General features: G+C 39.7%; 1 protein-coding gene across 2 annotated transcripts in view; it reads right to left on the bottom strand.

Moving 5' to 3' along the window:
* ZNF521 (zinc finger protein 521) overlaps positions 1 to 25,072 on the bottom strand; it is a 1,059,428-nt gene that overhangs the window by 829,527 nt on the left and 204,829 nt on the right. For both annotated transcript variants that reach the window (XM_044065427.1, XM_044065426.1), the window contains one exon: positions 1,710 to 5,065. In XM_044065427.1, the coding sequence (XP_043921362.1) occupies positions 1,710 to 4,625 (2,916 nt within the window). In that variant the 5' untranslated portion in view covers positions 4,626 to 5,065. Of the gene's footprint in view, positions 1 to 1,709; positions 5,066 to 25,072 lie in introns of those variants that run through there.

The raw sequence follows: 25,072 nt of genomic DNA on the forward strand, positions 1-25,072 counted from the left end.
ACCAATAAGCAAGGCTCCTGTACAATTCATATTTATAGGAATTTTTATATATACATTTATATTTCTATTTATTCATATATTTAATCTACTTCTTACAATTTATATATTTTTTATATCTTTTAAAATAATATATATTTGATATTGGACAACCCCGTTGTTCCGAAGCATTTTCACATTTTAGTAGATTAAATTGACAGTGTTAGTTGGTGTTTTTTCAGATGTTGGTCTTTTGATGCTGCTTTCCTGATGCTTTTTTGATTTTGCTTTTTTGACGCTGTTTACTTGTATCTGTAAGCCACCTTGTACAAAATATTATCAATAGAATGACATTATTACACATTATATACTATATATACTTGGAAGAAGTAATTTTTTTATATATTAAGGGACTATTTAATGTTTCAAGCATACTGGCACATGAATACGAGGAGGTATGTGTAAAAAAGCACTTACCACAATATGGAAGAAAGCATTTATGTCACACCTATACAACTATCTTTTAATTTGATGTTGCATACTCAAGCACGTTTTTATGTACTGAAATGTCCACTATTTACTTATATATTTACACATTTTTACAATCTCAAATTCCTTCCTTTCTTTTTAGTATTTATACAGGAAGTATATATCTTAAAGTTTTCAAAAGAATCTTAAGCAATATAGCCAGCCAATGAGTTTGTTATTGTTTAATTGACACTAAATTGTTTTAATTGTTTCCAATTATTTCCATTGATTTTAGTATAAAAGGAATGGTAAAAGTGCTGTTAATTGATTCTGATGAGGTCTCCGGTGGGAGACGAAAGCACTTCACAAGCACTATGAATTTTTTCAGATGCAGTTCAGATGAATGAAATCTAAAAAAAATGAATCTCCCACTGTGTGGAAAATTCCGGTACTTGCGTATTATCGCAACCATATTCTAGAGATAATACCACTTGCTTTCCGATATGGAAATCTGACTGTTTTTGTTGTACAAATGTCAGCAAATGTCTTCTCTTTCACATTGAAGGTTATTTTAAGACAGGGTGTCAAGAACAACGGAGAAAGTCAAGTGTGTCGCTGTGGCTGTGTGCACTTTACTGCCAGCATGTGTAGAGCTATCTCCTTTGTGCATTAATGGTGCTTCTAGCCACAGCGACAGTAACTTCTCACATTGTTCTTCATAACCCTTCATAAAACCACCTTCTCTCAAAAACAATCCTTTTTTTCTCTCTTCCTTGTCAAAGTGTGTGTCATTCTACATGTTTTCCATTCAATAGAACTGCAGATGGTGAGGAGGTGCCACTCTGTGTGTTTTTTGATCCCAGAAACACGTTAAACTAAGCAAAATACTGTGTTGCATGACTCGAGTCTCAGGAAAGCAATAACACAGCTGTAATACCTGAAACAGAAAAGCATTTGCTGCTACAAAAAAAGGAACGTTCATCGGGCGGACTTTCAGTAAGCGACATGCTGCTGGCAGTAAAATGCATAAAGGAACAATAGAATTTTTTTTGTTACATTTTATTGAAAACACTCCTGAAAAAAAATGCTACTGTTAAAGGAAACACACTATATGACAGTTATAAACCACTAAAGATCAGATTTTGATGTCAGGAAGCAAGTGGTATTTTCGCTAAAATCTGGTTGCGATAATACGCAAGTACCAAATTTCTTACTAAATTTCACTTCTTAGAAGTTCTCACCCCTTGTGAACATTGAACATTTACCTCTTCTGTGTGAGAAGGGCTGATTCTAGACATCGGGGACACTTGTGGTGTTTTCAGCTGTGTACTGTTGCTATCAGGAACAAGATCTCTATGAACAGACTGCATATGGTTCTGAAGTTCACTTTCTGTCTCAAATTTTACATTGCAATTAGAGCATCTTGTCTTAGAAATCACTGCTTTACTTTTGTCACTGGGACTTAAAGCCTCAGGCTGGCTAAGGCTTGGTCTCCTACTGTTCAAAGTGGGATTGGCACTTGGACTTCCACTTTTGCTGATAGTAACACAACCTGCACACAGACCATAGGGTAGGCCATTGATATCTAGCTTCACTAAATCCTGCTTGCACCTGAATTCTTTGAGGCAGGATGCACATTTGTAAAGTTTGAGAAGGTGCTGGTTTCGCCCTGATGACTGCACTGCAGAGACATTGCTAGTTTTTTGCATGTGGAATGTTCCATGAATTTTGAGTTCCAATGTTGAAGTGACAGTCTGCATGCAAACTACACAACGGAATCCTGTTAAAGAATTTCTTAAATCGGGGTGCATTTGGCAGTGTTCTAAAAATTCTTCTTCACTCTGCAGGGGCATTTTACAGATTCTACATGTCCCAGTGTCTAAGCTCTTGCTATGTGTAACTTTATGTTCTGTTAGAGTTAAAAGAGAAGGAAACCGTTCCCCACATATTGGGCACATATAATGCTTTACAGGTCCCAAATGGGTCTGCATGTGTTCACGGAGCCCGCTTTCAGAAAAAAAAGTTCTAGAACATACATTGCACTTATAATTGCCTTTAATAAGTTCAGCTTTCTTCTTCATTATGGCACTTTCGCCAGGTCGAATATTGTGATCACGGAGCTGATGATTCTGCAACAGTGATTCCATTGTGTAAGCAGCTCCACAGATATCACATCCATACATAGGCTCAGATGTGTCAACATCTTCTTCACTGCCATCATGGCTATTATGTGACTCTTGACTGTTAGTCAGAATGTTCTGGAGCTCTACATCATCTTTCTGGACCTGTTCAGAAGTGCCATTTGAACCACAATTCTGAGGCTTGGCCTCAAACACACAGTGTTTTTCCCGAAGGTGTTTTTCTAGCAGAATGATAGCATGAAAAGCCTTACTACAAAATTTGCAGTTATACTTCTTACTGTGTGTAGTAATGTGGCACTGCAGTTCCACTTCTGTACCAAAGGACTCACCACAGAAAATGCACCTGTGTACCTTCCCCTGATTCTCAAGATGGTTATGTTTAACATGCAGCTGCAGATCAGTTTCATTCCGAAAGTCCCAGTTGCAAGAAGTACATCTGTAAACTTTCTTTTCATTGCTATGTTTCACAGCCAAATGAAGCTGGATGGAGACCTTGGAGTCAAAGACTTCTTGGCACAATGTACAACGGAAAAATACAAAGGTATGCATGTCTAACAGATGCTTCTGCAAGTCATCCACTGAAGTGAATTGCTTGTCACAACTCTCACATATATAGTATGTTGATGTAATCATAAAGTGTATTGTAACATGTTTTAGCAAAGACTCCTGATTTGGAAATTCTTTGTTGCATTGAGGACATGTCAGTTTTGGCAGAACAGCATCAAGATGTGTTTTGAGATGAGTCTGGAAACCATCAAGAGATGTATACTTAGCACCACACTGATTACAAATATATTCACCAGCAGAGCGCTGAGCAGCACTGCCCACAGCCTGCATCATCTTTAGAGAAGCTTGTTCCATGGTAACTGGAGACAAAGGGCTCAATGACCTGCTGGATTTCTTCCCATTGTTTAGGTAGTTCAGAGCAAGAGGAATATTTTTGTGGTTCTCCTTAATGTGCTTGTTTAACTTAAGAATAGTATTGAATATTGGGGAATTAGTGCAGTAGGAGCAAGAGAATACTTCCACCACAGGATCTTTGGGTGTCGTAAGAAGTGGTGATCCAAAACGAGCATTACTAATATCACAATGAACTTGTCTGATGTGTTCTTCTAATGAAGAGTCAGTAAGAAATCCCATGAAGCAATGGGGGCAAAAGAAGGCGTTGCTGTCTTTGGAAGGTGGAGTTGGAAATCCATGAGAACAACGTATGTGCTCCTGTAGAGTGTTGAGATCATTTAGCACTTCAGAACAAAAGTTACACTGATAAATCACTGCAGGCATGGCAGAAACAATCAAGGCAGTAGGATCTAGAGAGTCATGAATTTGCTTCACGTGTTCATTTAAATTGTATAGTGAAGGCAAGGTTTCCAAACAATATTGGCATGTATGTGCCTGTTCAGGCTTATCTAGATGCATAGTTTTTAAGTGTATCTGCAAAACAGCAAGGCTCGAAAACAGCTGTTTGTTACAATAGGTGCAACTGTAGGTGACCTTGGCCTGTTTAGGGGCTGGAGCACTGGCATCTGATGTTTGCTGTGCAGTTCTTTTCCTACCACGAGACTTTGTCAAAGGTGCTGGCACTTCCACCATGGTTGAACTGTCTACTGACAAATTGGAATCTGGGGTGGTACTAGATACAGAAGTGTAGCCCACAGTAACCAAGGAAGGGCTGTTACTGTGGTTACTTGATTCTGGTTGCTGGTGACTATCCATGTGACTATAGAGCTCTTCAACGGTGTGGAAGCTCTCGGAGCATATGCTGCACAAATTTTTTTTTTCACTACTATGGGTTTGATCAATATGATTTAAGAGTGTTGTTTCATCTACAAACAGTTCATGGCAATAAATACACTGCATAGCAGATCTTTCTTCATTAGGAGAGCATTCAGGATGACATTCTGCTATATGTTTCTGCAGGTCCTCTGGGATGTCAAAGCCTTCCTCACACTGACTGCACTTCTGAGTATCTTTCATCTTCCACTCTTCTATTCTTGATACAGACTGAGGCCCATCTTTGTTTCTTTCATGAACTTGCATGTGACCATGCAGAGAGCTGGAAGACAAAAATCCACGCCTGCAAATTGCACACTTGTATGGCTTGTTGGAGGTATGAGTCTTCAAGTGAATTTTAAGGTGATCACTCCTTGAAAAGGCTGCATCACACTCATTACAATGGTACTTTTTGTCTCCTGTATGAAGTTTAATGTGGCGGTCCCGACTCCGTTTGTGTTTGAATAGTCTGCTGCAATACGTACACTTGAAAGGTAGTTTATCACTATGACTCTGCTCGTGGTGTTTTAAGTAGCTGAGGCGGCTGAAAGACTTGTCGCAGAACTGGCAAGGATAGGGTAGGCCTGTTCCCCCTTCTTCTTCTCCAAAGTCACAACCATCTCCATGGCTTGGGGATGTCTGGTCTTTACTGGAAGGTGAAGATGCTGGCCATGAGCAGGATGGGTCATCTTCAACATCAACACCATCTGGAAAGAAAAATATAGCCAGATTTCAATTGCTAATCTCCTAGACCATAAGTTGAAACACAGCAGTAAACTAAAAAAAATACGAAAACCATTTGTTAAAATAAAGGACTGAAGCAATTTCCCTTTCCTTTAACAAGTATTCTTATAGTTAAAACTCAAAACAAAAAATTATACTGAAGACACCCTTGGCATACAAAAGCAAATTTCATATTTACACTATAGGGAAAAAAAATGATAACACACATTGCCCTATTTTATAATGAACAGGTGCATGAGAAGAGTTGAGAAAATGCGTGAAAAATACAGCAAATACATTTACTGCTCTGCTAAAAATGCTGCAGATTAAAAGTATAAACAATGCACTTCTATAAATACAGCACCTAATGGAAATGAATGTGAAATGCCTAATTTTTACTCCGCAATCTTCTTTTAAATCTGTTACCACCAGAACAGATTATTTCTTATCCAATCCTTTTACGGCTTTCTACAAAACAACATTTAAGAAAAAGCACATAGGAATTGAAAATTTCAAGATGCAATTAAAAAAAAAAAAAAAAAAAACCAACAAAACAAGAAAAAAAATTTTTTTATGAGAAAAGAATCGATTTCTTCAATAACCATAAACCAGTTTGGCAATGAAAGTAAAAAAAAAAAAACACTGTACTAAATTTTAGAGAAAGTAACTCTGGGTATTACAAATTAAGTCAGATGGGATGAAGGGTAAGAAAGCTCTTCCCAGCAGCTGCAATTAAACTTGGTATTTTGTTTTCAAGTTCAAAAGGTTGAGCACCATTTCTTCCGACTGCAGAGGCTTCTGCTGGCTTAACTTCCTTCATCAAATAATACAATCTCTGTAAGGTGTTCACAGACAAAGCAACTTGTGAAATAGAATGAAAACAGGAAAACTGATAATGGCCAATGATGAATGATTTATTACCAACATAAAATTCTGACAAACGAGAATCTGAAACAGAAAGTTTGATATAACAATTGCCAATTAAGTCATTCATTTTTAAAACTGCTGACTATGATAGTTTTTGAAAAGGATATCCACCATGAACTCTGCAGTGACACTTCTAACATGGCTATCTAACTACATCAGCATGTTATCCCCAGTGGAGAATCTTAGTAAAAAATAAATAAATAAAACGTTCTCCCTTCTTTGCCACTTCAGTAGAGCCTTAAAAAAACTAAAGTGACAGCGAAGACTACCTGGAAATAATTAACCTTCTTAAACACACACTACAATGTTTTTCACCCAACCCTTTTAAATAAGCGCAACACAAATTGTAAAGTTCCTGTTTCTTAGTGCATTTTATACCTAGTTACGGGAGAAAACATGCAACAAGTAATGATCGTCAGTCATTTACAAGGGAACCCAGTCAGCGTTAGTCACTTTGTTCAGGTAAATCAGTTAATTCAATGCCAGAATCTCTGTGACACTGTACAACACAATGCTGTAACTCTGGCTAATTCAAAAGGCAACCACACTCCAGTTTGGGTCTGGCATTCCTCTGAAAAAAAATTTGACATGCCCACATCTGTTAAAATAAATACTATGCTTTCACTCTCCTTAAAGACAGCCACGAAAATTTGCACTAGTTGTGCTTGGTACACAACTGCAAACTTTAACTGTAAATCCATGCATAAAAAAGGCACATGACACTCGAGTCCCAAGGCAAGAAAGAAATGCCATTTTCTTCTTCGTCAGCAACCTGTTATGCAAGCAGTCAAGTCACTCATCAACTCAGAATAGATCATAAGGGGTGGAAAATGGTAGCTAGACAAGTGCACACACTGCAATGTCTTTCTTTGCTTCAAAACAGAAGAACATTCTGATAATTTGCTAGTCTTTACACATAAGAAAATGAAGAATTGTCTTTCTAGTGTCTAGAAATGAATCATTTGTTTTACATAAACTGAAGTTAACTATGTAATGTTATGAGAATAAGCAAACCTTATTCTTGTCATGTGGCACTAATATGCACAATAAATTACATCTAAGAGACTTCTGACCATCCTAAATATGTTAAGAACGAAAAAGAAATAAACTGATTCACATTAAACATCGACAAGAAAGCTATTACAAATGGAAGTGTAATCTGCTCCAAAAAAGTAGTTATATTCCCACAATAATGCATTCACTTACAAATGCTGACACATTCTGGTTTCAAGGCATGTGCCACCTTACAGATAAGGAGTCAAGCTACCTCTGTAATTTATATAGAGTCTGTCAGAGGTAGAATAGCACGTCTAGCAAACATTTTAAAACAAATGTTGAGAAAAACGGCTCTACCACACACTAAAAGAATAGGCTGTTCTCCGAAACAAAATTCACAATGCCAATTCAGATGAAAATTGAAAAATGCAAATTGCTATGCATTTTATTTTTATCACAGTTAGTATACTAATTAGTGTTTCAAAATGTGATTATGAGCCACCACTTTAGCACAGCAGGACTTACCCCGACTATCTGTGTTTCGGCCTGTGTGCTGGAGAAGACAGCCATGGAAGGAAGGATTAAGAGACCCGCACCAATCTGGTCATCCTAGGGTGAGGCAACTGCCTTTGTTCTGCGGATGAACACTCTTATTTATGTTCACAAGTTCTTACTATGCATACGGCCAAGGAGACCATCGATAAACTCTGTTTAAATACATAACTGAGCATTCACCCTGGAATCTACAAAGCACACTGCCCCATGCCTGTTGGTCAGCACAGGGGTAGTGTACAAGCAGTAAAAAAAAAAAATGTTAGCCCTTTTCAGGATGAAAAGGCATGATCCTTGGCTCTTTCCCTCCTGGTGCCCAGAGGAGAAGAGGGCCAAATAATCTTATTATGGATAAGCTTGGATGTTAATGCAGCCCAGGGAGGCATCCAAAACTTGTAAATCTATATGTTTCTTTCATCTACAGATTTTGTCCCACTGCACATTCATACTACCATTCCAGTTATTTTGAAAGCTGCTCTGCCTCAAAGGCTGGCCTTGGTTACATCACTTATAACATGCTTCAACAGACTGCAAAGCCTGTGGGAAATGACCAATTTCCCCATGCAGGCCAGCATCTGCATTTTTTTCCCTATTCTGGTTTTCAGGCCACAGAATCTGCTTCATATGAAGATTTTTACAGAACATGCTACAGCCTGCTTCTGTACATTTTTACTGTCATTTTTCCTCCTCATGATTAAGTTTCATGGCACTCATTATCCTTGCTCAAAGACAAGGATATACTTTTTGTTTCTCCTCCTTTCAAAAATGTCCTTTGGAGGAAATCAGTTCTCATTTAAGCTGCCCCCCCCCCCCCCCCCCCCCAACTCAGAACACTGAAAAATGCAGCTGAAAACATTGCAAGTGTGGAATGTACTTCAATACCAACAGGCCTACAGTTTGAAAATATTCAGCTCAAGTGGATAGTGTGTCATATCTAAGCAATTTAGCATCATATAGCCTACAAAACTATAGTTCACAAATGTTACGCATTTTCCATTTCATACACATCTGCTCAAAAAGTCAAAACTGAGATAGTGTTTTTATGAGTATGAATGTATACATACACAATCTCAGAGGGGATGATAAAACCCACATAGATATGAATCTTAACTGCAGCCTACCTTTTTCTCCCTTTACACTGAAGAGTTTCACCATTTCCATAAAACACACACACAAACAAGTGTGTGAACACTCACAGATGAAAGTACCAAATACTCTTGAGACCTCAAATGGAAAGTCGAGCTGCCTGATTTTTCTCCAAGTAGACAGGAATGCCCATGATTCAGCAGCCTGAGTAAATAAACCAGGTCCTTATTTCCTAATTTTGCTGGCTGGCCACACTGCGGCAGTCTCTGTGCTGCTGCCAAAGGGGATGCAAAGCTGGAACTACACCCAACAGTTGAAGGGCTGTCTTTGTTAGTCAGCCAAACCTTCTTGACCATCTTCTGGCAACAGAACTGCCATATCCTGCAAAGACAACCTCCATTTCAGAGCTGGAAGTCCTGTAGCCTGTTTAAATGAACAAAACAGATTTTGCTTGGTCTGTACTGCAGAAAGACAGTTGGAGACATGGTAGCACCTGAACACCTGTTCAATAATTGTGTGTGTGAGGAAAAACAAAAATAAACAAAACTTATACATTTGAAAGACTTGCTTACAAGACTACTTAAAAGAAAAAAAAAAAGTAAAGGATTACAAAATACCTTGGGAACATACTTTTTCTGCAGCAGCTCTCAACATATTAGCTAGATAAAGCATGCTAATACATTTAAAATCCTATATTATAACATACAGTGTGATTAGCCTCGTCTCCCTTATTAGTTACTGGCTTTGCAGTAGATGAATAAGTTTTATCTGTCATTTTACTATACATATTATGGAAGACATCAGCATAGTATACATAGACACAAAATAATCCTTGAACAATGGATACCTGGCAGTAACTACCATACATGTCTATGAACATAAAGACCAAATCAAGTATATATGTGCATGATTCATGCATATTATGCACACCTTTAAGTAAAATATTACATATTAATAAATAGAACTGCAAACGACTACTTTTAGGTCACTTAATCACGTGATATTACCCATCACCTTCAGACCAGCCTTTCATTAAACCGACTAAATTATGTTTGGCAACCCTTACCCAAGGATACCACAAAGGAGGTTTTATGAGAATACAAGTCAAATAACAGACCGACTACACCCATCCTAGGATTCACTGCCATCCACAGCATAATGCTATAACTTCAAGATAGCTGCTAATCAATTAGCATCATAACTGTGGGTTATGCTACTCAACGCCAGAAGTTTAAATCTCAAAATGCACGCGTTCGAAATACTCCTCAGTATGGAGAACGTCGACATCTGTGCAGTAACTGACACCTGGTTCAAGGCTCCAGACAGCACCCCAACACTACCGGGCTACAACTCATACCACACATTTCGGCCACAGAACACAGACTAAAATACAAAAGGAAGGGGTGTATCCATATTCATCAAGGATACCTACACCTCCAGGTTAGTGGCACAGCATGATACCTCTGAGATCATCCATGTGCAACTAACATCGGGCAAATCTGCAATGCAAATTGTGGCCTGCTACAGATCACCCTCCATGACCCAGGACCACCACTCCACCTTTCTGGAGACACTGGAAAACATGAAGGTCCTACCGAACACCCTGATATTAGGAGATTTCAATTACCCTACCATTCACTGGGAAAACTACTAGAGTACAAATTCCCAGGCCCAGCTCTTTCTAGAATTCATCAACTCAAAAGCCCTGGATCAGCTGGTAAACTCCCCTACCAGAGGTGAACACATATTGGACCTGGTCATCACCAACATGGGCGACAGATGTTCCACACCTGAGATTAACCCGTCACTGGTTAGATCAGACCATAAACTAATCACTCTGGATGTCCACATCCCACCACCATCCCCAACTAAGGAAACCACAGTAAAAAACTTTTCTAAAGCAAACTTCACCTTACTTAAGACAGAGGCGGTAAGTTTCACAGCCCCCACGCTAAAGGATAATGCTGCCCAAGATGCAGAAACCTTTACAAATGCACTCTACGAGCACCTTACAAGGATGCTTGGATCGTGCCATCCCTAGCAAAACCAAGACTCACTCCTCTAAGAGAAGGAAACCAGTTTGGTGGACCCCTGCAATAAACATGCTATACAATAGAAGGAGTAAACTAGTTCAGAAAAAAAGCAAATCCCAAGAAGGAAAGACATCCCTGATCAGTATCAGTAAGAAACTAAGGTCCCTCATGAAATCATCCAAGCCTAACTTCGAAAGAAAAATAGCCAATGATTCAAAAGATAACCACAAAGCCTACTTTAGCTATGTTAAGAATCTAAGTGGCAACTCGCAGATATGCACTGAACTAGTGCAAAATAGCACAAAATATACTGAACCTACTGATATTGCCAACATCCTGGCAGATAGATACAATGCAAACTTCACCCCCCCTCTCACCTCCAAAAGGGCCCACAACAATACCGGAAAAGTGTAGTGTCCCAAAAATCACAGACGCACAGGTGAAAACAGCCCTTTCAAAAGCCAAAAACATAGCAATAATGGGACCAGATGGTGTCCCAGGCTGCGTCTTGCACGAACTACAGAACGAACTAACCCCCCCCCCCACCTAAACACGTTGTTCAACCTAAGCCTCTCCACAGGCTACGTGCCCATAGAATGGCACACAGCAACGGTTATTCCTCTCCACAAAGGAGGGGCCACAACTGACCATGGTAACTATCGCCCCATAAGACTGACTAGCCTGGTCTGCAAGGATATGGAGCGCATCATCATGGAACTCATTAACAAAGACATTGGGAACCTCCAAACACATGACCCGACCCAGTAAAATACACCCCTGGGATCACTTCATTGGCTCTGCCTGACAGAGGATCAGTTAATTAATCAATGGGGTGGCAAAAGCCGACACACACTGGCTAAGCTTATAAATGCCCTCGGGCAGATGGCCTAGTACCTACCTATGAACCTATATAATATATGTAGTTTTGGAAGAATTATGAATAAACGCTTTCATAGATCACTTTTTCAGCAGGGGTAGACCATGAACTTTCAAAGACGGTACACAACTGTGTGAGACACCAAATCATAATAGTTCAGGAGATACAGATAGATCTGACCAGTAAAAGTAATGGACCTACAGACAAATGTGTTTTTTATTTTTTTTTAAAGCTTTTTTCTCTCCTGATATGATCCTATGTCTTGCTACCCATGTGCCCCAGTCTACTGTCAGGTCTATCTGATTTCTACTGTACTGCCCCAGTCTACCTTACTTAAGCTGCGACCAGTCGAGGAGCTTAAGGATGCACACAGCGAGACTTGCCACCACCTTCTGTTGGAGGATTTTTGCTTTACTTGATCTACCCCATCCCCCACTCCCTCTAAGGACTGCATGGTTGTGTCTGAAGGGGTTGACGAGCAAACAAAATGTGCGTTGTTTCACCCAACCTCTTCAGCAGCTCAACCATGGCCTCACCCTATCCTCCTCTTTAGGCTACAGCCCTGACATCAGAGTCTCCAGCTTCCACTAGAAATCACTGATGGGAATGCCCATGCAACTCTCCTTGTCCTTGGATGGGCATACCCATCTCTCCCTGCCACTCTGTCACTCACCCAAGCTGCTAAACAAACCTGGGTCAGCCAGGCTGTAGTCAGGGTTGTATCACTCTATATCTACTGACCAATGTCTACTGTCATCTGACCTTTCTTCCAGCAGTCAAAAAATAATCTAAAGCGCAGCAGTATCACATTGGTTCACTATAATCACTAGTCAATGCAATCCACTATATAAAATGACTACCTAATACTATTTTTAGTTTTTCTTAATGCAAAATCAGTTAAAAATACAATGAAATTACTTTGGAAGTATAGAAAAAGGTGGAAGGTTAGAGCAAATTAAGTCTTTTCACCTTCCCTGGTGCAGAACTGGAGAACCAACACCAAAGCAGTATCACTTGACTTAAATCAGGGACTAGTCCCAAGCACACAAAGATTTGTATACTAGCAGTATAGCTGCTGCAGCAACACATATAGGGGAATACATAAAGGAAGCATGCACTATGGGTGCTGGAAGAGTGTGCTGTGGTGGCCACAAATGCTAAACTTCCTTTATGACAGTTTCAAATACATCATTTACTGACAGCTGTTATACCAAAGATGAGTAATCTGAAATGCTTACCAGATCCCCTTTTACTAAAACTCAGCAAATCAGGGATTGGAAAAGACTTGCAGTGAATGCCTGCCTGTAAGCTAAACACAATATGTTTTTTTATCTAGCTACACATGTTTTCCTTGAGACTGGTTTCCTAGCTTCCATTATTATTAGCTGAACTTTTTCTGAGAAAGCTTAACTGTTATTAGGGAGAGAGCACAAAAACATACATTAAGGGATTTGATACTGGATTGTATTACTTCACCATTCTACTGCATTGAGAGGTCTTGGAATACTTGAAGCTACAACAAAGGGAGCACACAGATCACATCCACTTGTAGTGCCATCCACATGCATTGGCTAATTTGAAGTTGCTAGGCCTGTCTGGCTTTTAGCAATAAAACTGTTGACTATGGATAATCTATACCTTCATAGGAAGGGAATAATTCTGTCTTCTATCCCTGGCATACGAAGTCATGGAATAAAACTTTAACTTTGTCATTCTCTCAGGAAGCAAATAGGTGTGCCTTAAGAACTCCTCAAGCTTGTATCAAACAAACAAATAACCTTCCTTTACAGTTTTCACAGGTAAGTATGGTACAGCTCTGTAGTGACCAGGTCTGCTAAAATGCTCACTTGACATGGGACATAAACAGCTGAAAGAAAAATGGTTCTGAGAGTCTCACTCTTACTAGATCAGTTTCGCTGTAAAACAGGAGACGCATCCCCTTGCGCAGCTTACTTTTTCACTGAATCGGGAACAAATTGGTCCTGAATGCCTTCAATGCAAGCTCAAATGCAGACTTCTCTTTAATATTAATACAGAAGTTCCATTACACTGTGTCAAAGTACATTACAGATGATGACTATGAAGATGTCTACCACACAATCTCGACTTTTAGCTATGATTTGGTGAACCTGAAGTCAGACTAGCAAGAGCAGGTTCAGATTTTGGACAATGCCTACTACAACCACAGGCCCTTCTGAATTTCAAGTGGATTGGCAATCAACTGGTCCACCAAAAGCTATGAATTGGTTCCAGATGTTTTAATATCCACTCCACTTTATTCTTAAAATAATCTGGCTAAAAGATAATACCAGAATCCAGCAGCATGCTAATATTAGAGCTTCAGAGCTCTGAGATTTTGGCTGGCTGGACAAGACTAGGAATGAATGTCATAACCTCTTAACACTCATGGGGTAGAAAAACTTTGGTATTTACAGTGCTAATACTATTCCAAGAAATTAACACTCATGAACTGAAAACAAGTGGGGATTTGGCCCATTAACTATGATTCTCAAGGGTCTGAAGAGACGCCACTAAAATACTAGTGCTTCAAGATTCCATGGGAAATCTGATATAGTGTAGATATGCATCATCCAAATTGACAGCAATAATCTAAGAATACTTTTCAGAGAAGGGTACAACTGTCTGCAAGGTAAGCATTCTGAAAATGAAACAAACCGCTTTAAATGTTTTAGGTCTAAGACAAGGACCCTCATGATCCTACTTATTAGCAAATACAAAGCGCAGACATACAAAACGCAGACATACAAATGCCTTTCCTCAGATCTTTTGAGGAAAAAGACCAGAGTGGTTTCCTTTGCCGTAATACAATAACAGAAAAAGAAATACCCTCTACTTCTGGAAAATGTAGGAAACCTACTTAAGATATTTACTGTGAAAACTTTTCTGACAATCTGAAAAAAAAAACATGTTCATAACGAAGAATGACAAGCTGGAGAATATCTGGAAACCGGAAATCCTATTGGGATTGGTGACAGGAAAAGGGAAAAGCCAAGTGTGAATGACAGATTGAGATAACCACTTGGCACTTTTCTGGGAAAAAAATGCTTGCTTGCTTTGTATTTAAAAAAAGCCTTGTTTTGCACACCCTGCTGCTACTGTCTTCTGGGTCTTGGGGAGCTTATGAAATGCCCTCTAGAAGATGGATGGAAAAATCCTTACGTAGCAGCCTTACTCGTGCAATTTTTAAAATTTTTTTAAATATAAAGACGATGCTAAACAGACTTAAATATCGTGTTCTGGCCGAAGGGGGAACCACTCATTTTAGGCTTTATGTCATCAGGATATTGCTAGAACTTCAACCAGGCACATCTTACGAAGTATCCATGATGGAAAGATGAAAGCAAGCTTATCACTTCCTACACATCAGACACAAAGACCGTTTAACAAGTTAAAAAAAAATATATATATATTACTACTGAAAAAGGGGAAAAATTAGGGTTTGGGAGGAGGGGTTCTGCAGTCAAAGTGGCTTTCTGATACAGTAACACTACATACACAAAATCAGAGAGAAGCCAAACACTAGCACAATGAGTGTCTTCTGCAGCAGAAAAAAAATACAGTAAAACTGCACCTACAGCTCAAAAAATGCACATTATCAGATTTTACTCTTCAAGCACATCCACTTAGAACCACCTCAAAAATGAGTTAGAAATGAACAAAACTCCAAGAATAACATTAACTGCAAAAGTATATGCTGTGCCTGTTAGTGAGATCTTCCCTGATGAGAATATTTCTAATAAAACAACACGCTCCCCTTGCACTTACTATTTGACTACATCAGACACGTGCTAAATGTTTCTGGTGATGTATCCATATTGGCGATAAAGATGATCAAGCACCACCTAATGCAACGAACTCCCAGGGGTAGGGTGGAGGTGGGGGCAATCACAATCATGTAGGTACAAACTAGATACTTTTAAAAATAAGAGCCTCCTGTTCATAGCAGATAACTAGTCACTAGTACAGTATGTGACTCATGCAAGACTGAGACTTCTTCCAGCCAGCTGTATCATATTCCCTTGATCATCTACCAGCCAGCTGCATCATATTCCCTTGGTCAGCTACCATGTACTAGAAACAATGTATAGACCTATCTAATATGAAAAAAGAAACCCTCGCATCAAATCTCATACTAAAGTCCTTCCAAAGAAATAGGATGAACAATACCATGCGTTTTTCTAGGGACAGGATAGATGAAATGCCCATTATTACTAGGTATTCCTTGTTAGTTGCTTCTGGTGCTAAAGACTGCTAATTATAGTCTTGCAATGCCTGCTTGAGGATATCTTGAAAAATCAAAAATACGCAGGTACTGCCCAAAGTTTGTGAACATCTGAAACTGGCATTACCACAATCAACACCTAATCTGCTCATTCATTGCCAGCCAGGTTATGGGAGCAGGGAATTCCTGGCTTACTGGCAGCCCTTTTGTTTCTACCTGGGAATCTCCATCATTTCACTGTTCCCCAACAAGAACTGAATGGTAGGTTCTTGGGGGGGGGGCATCCTCTTCTCCTGAGAGGAACCCCCCGGTGGCTCCTCTGAGCTCTGCTGCTGCGCTCAAGTTGCTAGCACTCAAAATTTCCAGTCATGTCAAACAGAGCTACTTTCATGAACGTCCATCTTCGCTGTAATAATTCTTCTTGCCAGTAAGTGGAAGATGGATCTTCGCTGTAATAATTCTTCTTGCCAGTAAGTGGAAGATGGATCTATTTCAATTGATAAACATTGTCAGAGACCTCATGATCAACAATGCAGTTTATTGATCAACGTAAAAAAAAAAAAAAAAAAAAAAAAAGTAAAAACAATGTTTTTGTAGGGGGCACCCACCCACTCCCTTCTAACCATATAAACCCAACAGAGATTGCACTACAATGGGAAAAGGGTACATTCCCCAGTCCCCAGTGTACCGCTATCTCAGTCAACAGTTGAACTGCATTGTCAATCATGTGGTCTCAACTATGTGTGTTTCAACAATGTTGTTCATCAACCAATTGACAGATCCAATGGAAGATTGCTGTATCATGCAGTATACAAGATTCAATTTATTTTTTCAAGCTATTCTGTTTTAGGAATTCTGTTTTACTTTTTTGAAGTAAAAGTCAACACTAAAGGACTCTTAAGTTTGCAGATGATTGCAAGACTGAAGCAGTCAATGATATCACCAAATGATTAGCTAGACTGCAGAAAGATTGGTCTCAAATAACTTGTGTCAAAATCACTGTCTGAAACTAAACGCCAAAAACTGCATTAATGTATCCTTTTGGAAGTCATCTACCTCAGGGAACTGTACCATACTGACAACACGCCCATAAGAGTTGACCTAGTTGTTCAAGACTTGGGAACTTATGTGGACAGTGACCTAACTTTTGACCAACATGTGACTACTGTTGTAAGAAAATCCTTCTATACTGCACAGCTTATAACAAACGGATTGTCTCTAGATGTCATGGCCCCCCTTTACTAATCTCTCATTAGGACAGTCATATAATATAATGCTCCCTTTGGCATGTACTTGCCCAGATACATGCAACTGGAATATCCACAGAGAAAACGGAAAAAGGATAGAAGGCCTACACAACATGCCCTACATAGACTTGACTCAAAGCCCTGTCACTATACTCTGTATTCTACAGACTGCTAAGAGATTGACCTATGTCTGGCAAACAAGTTGTCCTTCGACCCATTACTGATCAATTTACTATACATCAGCAAATCAAAAGGCATCAGAAATACTCACTCAGTCTAGGAGGTATATTTCACAGAGGATACCACTGCTGTGGAACACACTCTACATCTGCATAAAACAAAGTTCATCCCTATCTATTTAGATCTGAGGATGGGAAACAGAAAATTTACCCAGGACTGCCCCCTGTACTACTAATGGGCAGAGACAGCTCCTAAATGCTTTATCCCATGCGAGTCCCTGCAAATTACTTATTACTTCTTATTAGGGGTAATACATAATTATTGACCATGGGATGGCAAGACCAATCTATAGCCAAATGAGATAAGTTAATTTGAGCACAAAAAAGGAAACTGCCTAGGCTTAAATGGCCCACAAGGGCAGCTAGCCTACCAGTTACCTATGAATTGTGCTCCTTATCATCTGTTTTAATTCCTTGCGTAAATTACTGAGCCCTAACAACCTTCTGACCAATGCAATAAGGCTATCTAGTGTAGTATGAAATTAACAAGTTGGCTCCACCTCCCCATTCCCCATCATACCACCCTCTCCAGAAATGCATTCAAAGCTTGTTACTCACTCAAGGCAAGTTAGGATGCCATGATTTCTTAATGTTTAACTTTTTATTTTAATTTTTTTTAATATTATCCATACTGTTTCCTTTACTACCGCAGAGGGGCAACTAATGCAACCTTAATTCAAATTAACAGACAGGATTCCAGTTCAGAAAGTCAATGCTGCAGCCCCCCATGCAAAAAAAAACAATTCCCTTTTTGCCCGTGCTGCCCAACCCTTATCAATATTTTAAAACCTTCCCTAAATCTTGCTTAAAAAGTTCCAGCTTCTTTCTTGATAAGATGGGCTATCTTGCCTTTGCTCTTTTTAATATCTTAATGGCCGATACTGTCTTGCTACTGTCTTCTCCCCTTATAAAACTTAACACCAGACTTAACTCCCCCTAACCTTTAAAGCCACATTTGACAACTGTGTGCCACCCCTTTCTTTTAGGTTTGTAGATTATACTAAGGTTTACTGTTCCTGTGATGGCATTCAAATTAGCAGATGCTGTTTCCTCCATTTTTCCTGGATTTACGCCTTCTTCATCTTTTCTGATAGTGTTCCACTTTTGCAGAGTCAGCTCTACTGGAGTCCAGAGCTCTCAGTTTTGATTGGTGCAAATCTGTATGAAATAAATATTTAACCATTTCTCAAGTTAATGAAGGACCACAATGTCCAGCATTGACTTGTTCCCAAATTACAGATCACTACCAGATCTGATATTTTCTGTGCATTTCTGAGCAGCAAGTCAAAGCTGCACTTTTTCAAGCACAGGATCATAGGAGATTGCTAGGCTATCATCCCAGAGGTCATTACAATCCTAGCCGTTTCATCCCAGTGTAATACCTCAGAAATGTTAGTTAATACCCAAGACTGCCTTTAGTAATGACTGCTCATGTGCAGGAAGGTTGTGAGCACTATTCCCGGTAAGCAGGTGTACTATTAGCTGTCCCAAGTCAACCCATTGCAGTTCATCAAAATATATCTACCTGTAGGTGCTACCACAGTCAAAAATATTCTAATTTCTCATGTGCCAAAGTATCCCATCATCCCTTTCCCATACATTTTTCATTGTCCTTCAAAGAATAAAAATCCATGCTATGTGGACTCTTGCTGCAGCCAGACAAAAGTATGACCCTGCAGTGCCTCCCACATTCCATGGTTGTCTCTCTATAAACACACTCTTATTTTCCCACTCTTACTTCTGTAAATATTGATTCAGCCACGGTATCTATTAGAGCCACAAAAGACACAGCTCTTGTCGCAGTGCCACTGGTTTGGGTGACTTTTTGCTCAGAGTGTGAGCACAGGTACCCATCATCTTCTATTTTACTTCTGATCTCCCTCTTCTCCATGGCCTGGTCTTCTCCCAGCTAACCACATCATGTCTAGGTCACACCACACTGAAACCAATGTATCAGCTCTCCAAATGTTTCACAGTGGAGGCCAACATTTCCTGAATGCTACATTTCCACTCTTGGATAGTGCACATGCTTTTAAAAGAAACTTCTGAAAACTATTAGGCTTGCTACAAATGGGTGTCAGAGGAGGACAATGAGCCTAACAGACAATGCAGGAGGTGGCCAGACAGGTTGGTTACACTGCTAGTATTCCTTAAGGATGCACACTATGTGGTAGGGGCGTATATGCAATGGGTTCTTACAAGGAATGCCCCTGTTTACCCAGATGACATCATCAGGAGCCTAAATCCCCCCACAGTACAGCACAGATGCCCCAGTGGTTGCTTAGCTTTCGCTAGGGAATCTAGCATCAGGATACGCTCCAAGTATTTATTGCCAAGAATAGTTAAGCGGTCTTCATCTCATTACTCCTCTCATACCCCACACCAGCTCCAGCAGACATAGGGCCCACCAGTCAAACTCAGGACTTCAGCCCTCTACACCATCAAGGCAACAAAATAAATCTTTCATTTTAAAAAGCAATAAAATGTAATAATGTTAGCAAGTAAAACATCTGTACTTCATTTTCAGCATGCTTCACACTTATTTATATACATTTAAAAGTTCATGGTCTGCAATGATTTAGCAAAGTCATATTGAAGCAGACATTTTCCCCATAAAATCAGTTTCTGCAATAGTAATATAACAAGTAGAAAAAATACAGGGAAAATAAGTGATTAAAAACAGGAAAACATGAATTAAAAAAACATGCTAAAAGGAACAATTTTCCAACGTCTGTAAAACAGGATGACTGTCAATATGCAGACATGTGGGACAGTGTACACTCCGGTTCATTCTGAGGAAAAACAGCAAAGCGAGAAAATGATGAAAAGCCTATATTTCCCTCTCAAACTGTGTATGTTTCCACTCAGGCCATTCTGTTGGTACTTACAGCTAATCATCCAAAATACTTTTTCTTTCAAGTTACTTGAAACACTTCCCAAAGACTTGCAAAAAACAGCTACTGCCACTATACTAGTTATTCAGTTAACTTGAAAGTTAAAATGTGGAATGATGTGAATGTTCTGTCTTTACGTAGTGAATGATGAGAAAAGCAGCAGTCTAGCTTCAGGATCAGAATTTTGTTTCTCATTTACATCGATTCTAAAGTCCTCCAGGCAGCTCAAAATGTCTTATCTCTGCCTAGCAGCAGGTATTATGCAGTCAAAGCAGTTAATGTACCTTTTGGAAAAGAAAAAAGCAACCATATCTTATCTGATGGATCTGTGCAGGCTGCAGAGAACCTTACTGTCTCATAAGGAGCACTGCACGATGAAACCGACAGTTCAATCATGCCAAAGACAAAGCTCAGGGAACAGCGATTCAATTAGCCCGTGTTGGTTTTCTAAGATGAAGTAGAACATTTAATTTTTATCAAAATCTCACCTTACAATAAGTAAAAAAACAAGTAATTGCGGCTTTACATCCAGAAATCAAAACTGGTACAATACAGCAAAAGAAAAAGAGAGAGATTCACACAACCTAAGAGTTGGCCTAGTATACTTCATTACATGATTCTACTGTTACAAACACACACATATATGCATATTCATCCACTACCCCATTTTTGCACATGGGATGAGGGTGTCACTTCAATAGTGAATCATCTAGAGCAAAGGGTTTACACTGCCGGGTGGCTAGCCCTGCCAAAGTAGTTCTTCCACACCACAGTCACACCTATGGCCAAATTTAATGTGTCTAATCCACCTACTGAAGGTCCTTGGAATGTGGGAGGAAACTGGAGCACCTGGAGGAAATCTATGCAAACACAGGGAGGACATGCAGACTCGATCCTTATCTGGGGTGCATTTGTGAGTGGAATCAAGGAACCTCCTGCTGTGTGCGACAATGCTATCCACTGCACCTCCCTATATATAGGGTGCCACAGTGTATACATAAATATTATATATACACATTTATAGACGCACACACACACACCTCTCAGTCTGATGTTACCTACAAATCAACTTCTGGATAGAGTAGCTGGAGAACACACAGGTGCAAATCAGAAAGCAAACAATACAAGGATCAGAACAGGGGCATATGTAGGCCTCGGTAGCTACAACATAAAGATGACAAGCCGGTGATAAAGCTGAACAAGCACCACCACCTAATGCAGCGAGGCCCAGGGGTAGAGTGGAGGCAGGGGCAATCACAGTCATGTAGGTACAAACCAAAGTAGACATTTTTAAAAACAAGGGCCACCTAAAGTAGTCAAGGTCAGGGTTGCAGGGAACAACTGCTGACATGTAGGCATACACAAAACTAGACATATTTAACTAAACAGAAAAGCACCATCTAACACTGCCAGGCTGAACGTAGGTAGCAATCATGGATACACAGGTACACCCAGTTAGAGGAGTTTAAAACCTAAGCAGGTTTAAAACTGGGTCAGCAAAATAGAAAATGAAGCAAGGAAGAATATGTGCATGCATTCTTGCAAACTAGCATACGCAATGGCTGTTAAATGCAGACATACACTGCACCCGAACAATACCTTCTTAGACAATATTGTTGCTGCTCAGAAGCCTACAGATCATAAAGTAGTACCTCCATTTCAGAACTGTAGACAATGATATGCTAACCCCATTTGACATCTTGAAGTCACAGCTCTACAGGTCTTTACAGGACACAAATTTGCACAAGGCCATTTTACAACTGAAGTGTGTAGCAAGTATACAAAACAGCAAACAAGGAAAAGATCACTCAATTTTAACTTTATCTGAAAGTATATTTGAAAGTATGGTCAATACTGACAGCAGAGAAAGGCTTTTAAATGTACTCGAGTATAATTAGAGGTCATGTTGACAAGACATAACTACTGCATATATAAAGAAGCTGTATAAGGAATCCATTGCAACGGTAGATGTTAGAATCCATTCTAATCTTACCACCATATTTCTCAACGTCTTAGGGCAAAACTTTTTTAACAAGCCAAAAATAATGGTAGGACAATGGAGCAAAATCAGAGACACTTTAAATACTATAATTATAAATTTAGAAAGTTAATTGACTAAAAATAGGTGTTTCATTAGCATGCATTTTCTGAAAGACATGAAGTCAAACTCAAATGTGTGTCACTTAGTGGCTACAATTGTCAATTATTTGCTGGAAAACCAGTAGTTTTATGAATAAAACGACAAAAAAAATATATGGCAAAATTTTAGACATTTTGCAAAGGTCTGGAGAGTTGAAAGGGATGCTTTCTCACTATTGATAATGTATGGGTTGTGAACTCATAATACACAAAGCTTGTAGGGGTTGTGAACTCGTGAGAATACACAAAGCTTATTTCACAGTCATTTTGACTAATGGATCCTGAGAAAGTCTGAGAGCCCAGAGGTCTGTGTCAAAGATAAAATGTACATTTCTGGCTAATTTCTGCCTTTTAATGGAAAAGCCCGGCCCTATACACAGTTGTTGTTTGTCTTTTTGGTTTTTCCTGGTTAGGGGGTCACCACAGCAGAACTCCGGTCCGCTAATGATTGGCAGTAGATTTTTATGGTGTCGAGTTGCCAGCCCGATGCTCAACCTTCAGCGAAGGCACGCCCATTCACGCATGTCTTCCGGAGGCCACTCAACCACGGGGAGGACATGCAGACTCCATACAGAAGGCACTCCAGCAGAGAATCGAACAGGAGAACCTCTTGCTGTGAGGCAACAACGCTACCGCTGTGCTATCTTGAATATCAGACCCTTGGTTAAATGAATCTCCTCCAATTAACAGATGGTCATGTCTCACAAGGAAAACATCTATATATATTTTGTATTTTACAAGTATTTGGGCTAAACACCTTGTCTTTCTGGGAAAGAGGACATGCCCTCAGCATCTCTTCAACTGCATCGTGATCCACTGCACAATTCTGGGCACATACGATATCTGCACTATATCCTTATCCTCCAGGCAGAAAACGTTTATCCTGTGTTATCTGCTGTCCTGACTTCTAATTCTGCAGTGGCTATTCTAGACAGGACCTACTTTTCCATCCTCCACCACTTTGTTTTCATCGAGACACAGCAAGGCACAGATTTTTTTTCTTTAAGGTATGACGGTCTTTGTAAATATTTCTATTTCTGTCTTTTTAAATGTAGTTTTGAGTTCCTGTATCAGAACTACATCAACCGGCCTAGAAATTTAGTCTGGAAGTGAATCATCACTTACTTTCACTCGGGAGCCCTGAATATTAAAATTATGTCTCTTCACTAGGAACGCAAGTCACTTTTTCTCCTGGACAAATGCTATCAGGTGCAGAGACTCCGTTATGGGTCATCTAAAAGTCAACTTCCCCTTCTTACCATAACAGCAGAGTTCCCCCATTTAATCTACATACTTTTAAACTGTTAAGGAAATTTGCCTGTTGAATACTGAATGGAAGCATGGCCCAAAGTACATTAAGAGTGCTAGTTACCTTCTTTGAGAAGTTAATATAACTGTTTAATAGCTCAAACTGTCTACTGTCTTTCACAAGAAAATGTTTCCAACTAGATGATAAAGAGGGATCACTTTACCATAACACTAAATGTTTAAATGATCACTGCTGCAGTAGTCTTAGTTATTTGGGTTATATCCTGCATGGGATATAACAGCCAGACAGCTTCAAGAGGCTAAGGGTGCCTTCTGCACCCCCAAATCATTATCAGCTCAGGCAGAACTGAAAAAAATCAATAGCTTGGACACAAGGCCTTTCAGAGATTATGTCAACTGATAGAGGGAAGCTAGAGCCCTGAAAGAAGTCAATGGAAGCAAAATAAAAATCAAAATCTTCAATCTGTCAAAAGAATTGTATACAAAAATAAGGGGGCTGGAGAGAGGTAAGGGCTACCACAGCAGTGATCATTCAAATATCTACTTAGCTTCATAGGTGAATACTAAGCTGACAACCACTGTGGCCTGTATAAGCCTAGACATGCAACCCAAATGCATCTCAGGCTACTCTGCCTTAGAGGTTTGTTTTAAGTGGTGAATGTTAGGGCATGATTTAACTGCTGCCTCTGTCCATCAAATACACAGGTGTCAGACCAGCGGTGAATTTCCAGTTTCCCTCCACTGGTCAAGGTTACTCTTGAATAGGGTTAGGGAAGGGCACTGCTTCACAAGGATGGGATTCTCCAAGATACATACCTGTTCCTCTAACATGTCCTTACTTACATCGCAAACAAAGCTTAATTCCTTGTATATGGTAATTCTGATCTTGTTCAATTTGTGGACATCCAAAAGGTCCATCAGGATGAAATCTAAGGATGCCTTGTATGCCAGGCATAAATCATCCCTCAACAATCCATATGAATCAAAGTATGGGGATATCGCTCTGAGGTGATCTGCATAGGGCATTGTGTTTATGCCCAGTACTCGTTTTGCGAGGAACCCCTATGGATATTCAGGTTGTTGTATTTGCCTGGTCAGGTATAGACTGAAAGGAACATTATACTCGATGATGGGTCTGATGTGGGCAGAGTACAGCTGCATCATTACTTCTCTAGATCTAGACACTATGAGTTGAGTGGCACAAAATGATCTTCTTACTGCCTTAGACACATGTTGATCAAAAGCCAGGTTGCTTTCTGGTTCCCCCGCTTATGTACTACATCACTGTGGTATTTCTTTAATCACATGTAACGATCCAGGGCACCACAGATGATAGTGTGTTGACAGCAATTATGCCAACATCTCTCTTACATTTGTGTGTCCCGGTCTGCCCTTTTTGCTCCAAAGACTGCACTTTTACTATCACAGACACTGCTCCCAAGCAATCTCTGAGGTGTCTGTACTTGCAGACTGTGCTAGGAGCTGAAAG

The sequence above is a fragment of the Protopterus annectens genome, chromosome 3.part0 (assembly GCF_019279795.1).
Source record: "Protopterus annectens isolate FY-2018-M chromosome 3.part0, PAN1.0, whole genome shotgun sequence".
In the NCBI taxonomy this organism is placed as follows: domain Eukaryota; kingdom Metazoa; phylum Chordata; order Ceratodontiformes; family Protopteridae; genus Protopterus; species Protopterus annectens.